This window comes from Mandrillus leucophaeus, unplaced genomic scaffold (assembly GCF_000951045.1).
Source record: "Mandrillus leucophaeus isolate KB7577 unplaced genomic scaffold, Mleu.le_1.0 Scaffold230, whole genome shotgun sequence".
Classification (NCBI taxonomy): domain Eukaryota; kingdom Metazoa; phylum Chordata; class Mammalia; order Primates; family Cercopithecidae; genus Mandrillus; species Mandrillus leucophaeus.
The window spans coordinates 484,003-492,276 of NW_012102366.1; the positions used below are offsets into that span (position 1 = coordinate 484,003).

The window sequence follows — 8,274 nt, forward strand, 5'->3', positions numbered from 1 at the left end:
AAAAAAAAAAAAATTATTTTACAGACAGAGTCTTGCTCTGTTGCCCAGGCTGATCTTGAACTCCTGGCTTCAAGCAATCCTCCTGCCTCAGCCTCCCGAGCTCGGCTTGGGGGTGGAGTTTCAGGAACTGAGGAGTAGGGAAGGGCCATAAGCCTGGAGGGGGTCTCAGCTCCAGCTGTCGCTCTTCTGACCTGGGGTGTGTGGGGAGTGGCTAAGAAAACAGTTCAAATCCCAGACAGTGGGCCTCTCTGCCTCAGTTTCCCTCTGTAGAACAGGGATGATGATGACACCCACTCCCCAGTGTAGTATGTGTGGGAATGAACCACATGACTGCTGTCTGGTGTGCCTGAGCATTTACTGCCATCTTCATTTCTTCTTCTTCTTTTTTTCTTTTTCTTTTTTTTTTTTTTTGAGATAGAGTCTCTCTCTGTCTCCCAGGCTGGAGTGCGATGGCACAATCCTGGCTCACTGCAACCTCCACCTCCTGGGTTCAAGCAATTCTTCTGCCTCAGCCTCCAGAGTATCTGCGATTACAGGCACCCGCCACCAAGCTTGGCTAATTTTTTTGTATTTTTGTAGAGATGGGGTTTCACCATGTTGGCCAAGCTGGTCTTGAACTCCTGGCCTCAACTGATCCTCCTGGTTTACGCCATTCTCCTGCCTCAGCCTCCCAAGTAGCTGGGACTACAGGCCCCCGCCACCTCGCCCGGCTAGTTTTTTGTATTTTTTAGTAGAGACGGGGTTTCACCGTGTTCGCCAGGATGGTCTCGATCTCCTGACCTCGTGATCCGCCCGTCTCGGCCTCCCAAAGTGCTGGGATTACAGGCTTGAGCCACTGTGCCCGGCCGGCCAGGCTGGTCTTAAACTCTTGACCTTTGGTGATCCGCCTGCCTCAGCCTCCCAAAGTGCTGGGATTACAGGCGGGAGCCACGGTGCTTGGCCGGGAAAGCCTTTCTATAAGGCTGATCATGTGTCAGGCACTGTTCTCTGAGTCTTACCACTATTAGTTTATTTACCCTTCACACTGACTATATGAAGGAGGTATTATTTTAATGCCTGTGTTGTAGATGAGGCCACGCACAGTGGCTCACGCCTGTGATCCCAGCACATTGGGAGGCCGAGGCAGGAGGATCACTTAAGCCCAGGGGTTTGAGACCAGCCTGGGCAACATAGCAAGACCCCCATCTATAAATATATTAAATAAATAAATAATAAATAAATAAATTAGCCAGGCATGGTGGTGCGTGCCTTTGGTCCCAGCTACTTGGGAGGCTGAGGTGGGACGGTCACTTGAGCCAGGGAGATTGAGGCTGCAGTGAGCCATGATCGTGTCACAGCCCTCCAGAATGGGCAACAGAGCCAGACCTTGTCTCCAAAAAAAAAAAAACACACACAAACAAACAAAAACAAAAAAAAACCACCACAACCCCAAAAACAGATGAGGAAACCGAGGCCCAAAGAGGGCGGCTCACTTGCCTGAGATCACATAGCAAGAAGTGGCAATGGGGGGATTTGAACTCCTGTGGCCCATCTCCAGGTTCTTAAGTGCTGCAGTCTGTTGCCATTATACCTGGTGTATGTGTGTGTGCGTGCGTCTTCACGTGTCCGAGTGTACATATGTTTGTGTACATACTGTATGTGGTATGTGTATCTTATTCGCATGTACATCTCTGACTAGAGGCCCCTGCTTGGGTTGGGCACTCTCTCTGGCCACATGGAAGCCTCCCCCAGCTGATTCTACACTGTCCTAGGGTCCCCCAGCATCCTGCCCTTACCTGGATGGTGACATTGGCTGAGTTTGTCTTGAAGTCTCTGTCCAGGTCCTGGACTTTGTTGAAGAATTGGGAAAGCGTCTGCAGAGAGAGGAGATGTGGGGGTCAGAGAGCCTGGACGGTGGGTGGGAAGCTTAGGACAAGGAGACAGATGCGGTGCTGTGTGGATGGAGTTCCTGCCACCTCGTCCCTGCGGGGGCCACTCACCTGGCTGTGGACTCCAGGGGGCAGGGTCCAGGTGGGGAAATTCATCTCTGCAGGGAACAAGACAAGCGGCTCATTAGGCGGGAGAGTGTCTGTGTGTGTTGGGGGTTGGGGAGCTTCTAGGGTCAGGTCGTACCTTTACAGACAGTGTCCTTTTGGTTATTCGGGATTCCGTGTTTGGGCTCCCAGCCTGGGCGGCAGCGGCAGGTATACGAACCCACGGTGTTGAAGCAGACGGTGGAATTGTCACACTGATGCAGACCGGAGCTGCACTCGTCCACATCTGAGGACAGAAAGAAGGGAGTCAGGCCCTGTCCGAGCCCAGAGAAGGTCCTGTCTCCTGTCTGTGCCCCCAGCTCGTTCTTCCTGGCATTAGTGCCCCCCTTGGAGTGGCGGACGCTGGGTTATGGAAGCGTGGAGAGGCCTGGGCACAGCAGGTGTGCCCCGTGCAGATGTGCAGGTTACGAATATGGTGAAACGTCTTCCTCCCAGTGAGTCATCAGCTGTTGCCTGGGGTCCCCCTGAGCCTCCCCCCTCAGTACCCCAGCTCCTTCCCGGGGAGCCCTGCTCTTTTCTCATCTAGCCTCAGAAGAACGAGCGCCTGGCACAGCTGGGCGCCTCCAGCGTTCGTTCCGCTTGGTTCATGGGGTGCCGTTGAACATGTGGTTAGATGTTTGTGGGTCTCTGGGAACGTGGGATCTGAGCTCTCGACCTTCACAGACGGTATTGTTTGGGCCATTGGGGGACCCTGGAATCGGTTGCCAGCCCGGGCGGCAGCGGCACTGATAGCCGCCCACGTTGTTGAGGCAGTGGGTGGAGCTGTGGCATGGGTTTTGTCCGGAGGTGCATTCATTCACATCTGAGGACAAAGCCAGAGGGTCAAACCCTGTCCCTGACCAGCCCAGGCCTGCCCTCCACTCACTGCACCCACTTCCCTGTCTTTTCATTGCCCCAGACTGAAGACCATTATTGCACGTGTCGCCACCTGGTGACCTTCAGCTTCACCTTCAAAGCATCTTATGATGGTCTTCCTACCAGAAGAGCACAGCAGGGACCATGGTCCCCAGTTTATAGGAGGTGAAAGCAAAAGGGAAACTGAGTCATGGGAGCCGGACTTCCATGACTAAAAACTAAAAGCTCTCATCTGCTCCCTCCCTGGTCATAGTGGAGGTTCCCCTTCTCAGAACTGGAAGTGACACCTTCTTCCACTCACACGTGACAGACGAGGAAGGGGTGAGGTCTGGGGGCCCACAAGGGCACTCCAAGCCCCAGAGGCCCTGCCGCCTCCCTGCTGTGGCGGGACCTTCCTGGGAGGTGAATCCTTAGGCAGGGGCTTAGCAGGTCCTTGACCTTGTGGGAACCTGCGGATCTTCTCCCTCCTCCTCGGCTGCTTTGCGGGACCTGCCTCGGCTCCATCCCCAGCTCCCGTCCAGCCTCACAGCGTCTTCCCAGGGCCTCTACCTGTGCAGAGCTTCGGGTCCTCAGGTTTGAACTTGAAGCCAGGCAGACACTGGCAGGTGAAGCTGCCGGGGGTGTTGACACAGGTGCCGTAGCTTTTACAGAGCCTTGGGTTCTGCTGACATTCGTCCACGTCTGCAAGAGGAAGGAGAGGGTGAAGGATGCCCGTAGCTGTGAGCAGCTTTTGGGGCTGAGGGTCCGCCACGTTTCCCGGCATGGAAGCATCTGGAAGGCACCACTGTCTCCTCCCTTTTCCAATCCACACAGAGGCATCCTATGGTGAGGGTGGTGGCCCAGGCCCTCTGTTGTCCAGATGTGGCCGGAAGCAGCCAAGTCCTCCCTTCTGCTCTGCCTTTCTGGGCAGCTCCAAGCTGGTGTGTCCCAGCCATCTGTGTCCCAGCCTGAGGATTCCGGGCAAAGGCCAGGGTGGGGCCTTCCTGAGAACCAAATGCAAGGGACATGCTGTGCGCCTGGGCAGGACGTGTCTTGGCTCTCAATGGTGGCCCTGGGCCTGACTCCCCCAGGATGGCAGCTCGCTGGCCAAATTCTCAGAATCCTGGTGGCCCTGGCAGGATGGCGTTGTCCCATCCACACTAGCTCTGAGAGCCCAGCTTCATGGGCATGGGCCAAGACCCCTCCCTGAGCCACGGCCCCCGTGATGCAGTGCAATGGCAGGGGTGGGGTGAGTGAGCGATGGTGCGGGACAGGCTAGGGCTGCCTGGACAGTGGGCACCAGGCTGGGGTGGACAGTGGGGGCTGATGTCCAGCCAAGCAGCCCCGAGTCTACAAAGATGCTTTTTTCTGACCCCCAGGAAGGGATCTACGGGTATGGAAATAGCAGGATGTGGTGAGAATCCATATCTGAGCAGAGCTGGCCGTGAGCGGGGGCTTGTGGCTGGAGAGGGCACCGGTGCCGATGGGTGAGGGGTGGCAGATGTATCTGTCCTCTCATCCCTTGTCATTCCACCAGGGATGGAGACCTGTGGGCCCTGCGGAATGGGGTTCAAGCTTCCATCTCTGTCCCCAAGTAGTCCAGACCAGGACTGGGCTCGGAAGAGGATCAGGCCTGGGGCGATGGTCCCCAGTGACACTCTCTCTTGCCATCTAGTCCAGGCTGGAGCCGCTTCCTTCATCCAATCCTCCGAGTACTTTTTTTTTTTTTTTTGAGGCAGCGTCTCTCTCTGTCGCCCAGGCTGGAGTGCAGTGATGTGATCTCAGCTCACTGCAACCTCCGCCTCACGGGTTCGAGCAATTCCCCTGCCTCCGCCTCCCGAGTAGCTGGGATTACAAGTGCGCACCACTACGCCCAGCTAATTTTTCTATTTTTAGTAGAGACAGGGTTGCACCATGTTGGTCAGGCTGCTCTCGAACTCCTAATCTCAAGTGATCCTTCCACCTTAGCCTCCCAAAGTGCGGGGATTCCAGGCATGAGTCACGGCGCCCGGCCCTCTGAATCCATTTGTGGGGTTCATGTCACCCTGCCCACCCCGGGCCACAGCATCCTCCCAAGCTTGGGTCATTGGAGATGTGTTTAGGCCCAGGAATTATCAGAGTGGGTGAGGGTGGAACCTTGAATGGGGAAATGGATGAGGGCCTAAATGGCCAGGAAGACGGTCAGGAGGCATCTTCTCCAAGCAAGGTTGTTGGCTGAGATTCCCTCCTCCTGAGATTCTGGACAGGGTTTTGGGGTTCATTATGGTAGGAGTGGGTGTCAGAGGGGTTCCAGGTGTGGCTGAGCTCATGTGAGCCCCAGTGGCAGCAAGTCTCATCCTGGCAGTCCCCGGCGATGGCGGAAAGGAAGGATACTGTACTGGAATGCGCCACCCCACGCCATGTCATGAGCCCATGAAATATCCTGAGTGCCAGCCCCCTTTTGTTTTATGCAAATAAGATGCCAGATGGGCAGGGGGATGTTCCAAGCTTCCGATGTGGCCCCCTGTGGAGGCTCCTGAGTCTCAGGATTGGGACAAAGATGGGTGATCAGGTGTCTAGGATGGCCCTGAGACACCTGGAGACAATGGGGTGAGGAGTGGAGGGAGCCACCCCAGGTCTCTGGCCCAGATGTCAGAGGTCCCATGGGCTGTGACATTGGGTGCACGTGTCCTCAGGTGCAATAGTGAAGCCTGGAGTGCTGAGGTTAAAGGGAGGGGCCCAGGCCCCTCTGAGCTTCTCACCTCTGGTGATAGGTCCTGCTCCAAACCAGCAGGCTGCTGTCTCCATCACCTGCCTTGATGTCCGTGGAGGTCCCTCTATCACCTCAGCCCTGCTGTCCACGTCTGTGCCCAGCTGCCTGACTGAGTCACCTTCTCTCAGCCCAGGCCTGTTTCTAACACAGCAGCACACCTCCTCCATAACCACAACCACCATCCCATGCAGGGGGCTCATAGCAGCGGGTGGGCAGCACCCCTAGCCGGGGCACCCTGGGAGGAAACCATGATCGCCAAGTACAGTTGTGCAGGTTGCTCACTGCACAAAAATATTGGGCCAGTGAGATGAGCAGGGGCTGAAAACCAGTCCACTCTTTGTTTGTCAAATGTGTCCACTGGGAGAGGGGGATCTTTTTCCAATTCATAGGAAGACTCTGTCCTCTGGCCAAGTCACATGTATGTGGCGCAACACCAAGTGCACTTGCAAGGGCCCCTGGGGACTAGCAGTGTGGTGGACAGAAGTCTCCTGCTGGGCTCCATGCAGGTTCATGTCCCAGGTACATGCATCTCTGTCTTGTCCCCCACCTTACCTCCCTCTTCGTCCCTCTGCACTCTGCCTGAATGCAGAGCAGGAGAGGTGGAGCTGGGATCTGGGCTGCGGGCCCTTTCTTCTCTCTGCAGTCTGAGTCTCATCACCTCCCACCTCCACGCTACTCCTCTTCCTGATCTTGGTACCCTGCACTAACTCCCTCTCTTTGAATGAGTCGCTCTCAGCTGCCCACTGCTGGCTCCCATCTGCCCCTGTGGATCCTGGAAGCCCCTCCCTGCCCAAACAGCTTCCCTGAAAAAGAGGCAAAGCCTGGAGTTCCAGTTTCTCCTGGCCTGAGCTATGGCCTCAAGCAAGACCATAGCAAAAGCTGTGGCCTCTGTGCAGGGTTAGAGCCTTGCAGCTGCTCTCTGATCTCGCACGCTACAGTACCCATCCTGGGGGTGCATCAGATCAGAATTACGATAAAATCCCCAATAGCCGTTGCTGATAGAGCACATTCTGCAAGCCAGGAGCTTTTAAGTGCTTTTTTTTTTTTTTTCCCTTTTCAGACGGAGTCTCACTCTGTTGCCCAGGCTGGAGTACAGTGGCAAAATATCAGCTCACTGCAACCTCCGCTCCTGGGTTCACGCCATTCTCTTGACTCAGCCTCCCGAGTAGCTGGGACTACAGGCGCCCGCTACCACGCCCGGCTAATGTTTTGTATTTTTATTTATTTATTTATTTATTTTATTTTATTTTATTTTTTTTGAGACGGAGTCTTGCTCTGTGGCCCAGGCTGGAGTGCAGTGGCTGGATCTCAGCTCACTGCAAGCTCCGCCTCCCGGGTTCACGCCATTCTCCTGCCTCAGCCTCCCGAGTAGCTGGGACTACAGGCGCCCATCACCTCGCCCGGCTAGTTTTTTGTATTTTTTAGTAGAGATGGGGTTTCACCATGTTAGCCAGGATGGTCTCGATCTCCTGACCTTGTGATCCACCCATCTTGGCCTCCCAAAGTGCTGGGATTACAGGCTTGAGCCACCACGCCCGGCCTTGTATTTTTAGTAGAAACGGCGTTTCACGGTGTTAGCCAGGATGGTCTGCCTCGGCCTCCCAAAGTGCTGGGATTACAGGCTTGAGCCACCATGCCCAGTCTTCTTTTTTTTTGAAATGGAGTTTCGCTCTGTCACCTAAGCTGGAGTGCAGTGCTGTGACCTCCGCTCACTGCAACCTCTGCTTCTCAGGATCAAGCGACTCTCATGCCTTAGCCTCCTGAGTAGCTGGGACTACAGGCGCAGGCCACTATGCCTGGCTAATTAATTTTTTTTTTTTTTTTGGTATTTTTTGTAGAGATAGGATTTCACCTGCTTGCCCATGCTGGTCTGGAACCCCTGGGCTCAAACAATCTACCTGCCTTGGTCTCCCCTTTTATAGGGATGGGATCTTGTTATGTTGCTATGGGCTGGTCTTGAACTCCTGGCCTCAAGAGATCCTTCCGCCTCAGCCTCCCAAAGCACTGGAATTACAAGCATGATAATGTTATCACATCTCACATGTGGACAGAAGTTTCTGAATAAGTATCCTGGCCAATGTCATACACTTGGTTTTCAGGATTTGTCCCAGGCAGCTGGTCCCAGAGTCAGCCCTTAATCCTCACATCGCTCTGCCTCTCTGGGGTGGTGGGGTAGGTACATGCACACCTGTCCCATCTCACTGACCCTATAACCAAGGCCCTGCTCTCTAGATGCTGCCAGAATGGCTGTGGTGACCCCAAATCTCACGGATGGAGAGTCAGAGGACGTGGGGTGGTTCTTACCTTGACACATGTTCTCGCTCTCATTCTTGAATGATTTTGCCCCAGAAACAAGCTCATACCCCGGGTTGCACACGCAGTCGTAGCTCCCCTTTGTGTTCCTGCAGTACGAGGATTTTCCGCAAGACACTTTTGATGGTGGCACACACTCATTGATGTCTGGAACACAACAGGACAGGGAGTCACCTCCCAAAGATGTGAGTTCCATCAGGGCAGAGACCCCCGTCCTGATTCCCCAACATGGGGCCTGCTGCTTAGTATCTTTTGGAAAGAATCCTAAGTTGCACTGCACAGGCTGTGCTGCAGCTGGAGCAAGCCATTCCTGAAGACCACACTTGATCTCAGTTCTCTGGC

At 54.9% G+C, this 8,274-nt stretch overlaps 1 protein-coding gene across 1 annotated transcript in view; it reads right to left on the reverse strand.

Moving 5' to 3' along the window:
• ADGRE5 (adhesion G protein-coupled receptor E5) overlaps window positions 1–8,274 on the reverse strand; it is a 27,740-nt gene that overhangs the window by 10,153 nt on the left and 9,313 nt on the right. The window contains exons 4-9 of the mRNA XM_011981812.1: window positions 7,924–8,079; window positions 3,438–3,569; window positions 2,689–2,835; window positions 2,113–2,259; window positions 1,980–2,026; window positions 1,776–1,853 (exon numbers count right to left, since the gene is read on the reverse strand). Of these exons, the coding sequence (XP_011837202.1) occupies window positions 1,776–1,853; window positions 1,980–2,026; window positions 2,113–2,259; window positions 2,689–2,835; window positions 3,438–3,569; window positions 7,924–8,079 (707 nt within the window). The remainder of the gene's footprint in view (window positions 1–1,775; window positions 1,854–1,979; window positions 2,027–2,112; window positions 2,260–2,688; window positions 2,836–3,437; window positions 3,570–7,923; window positions 8,080–8,274) is intronic.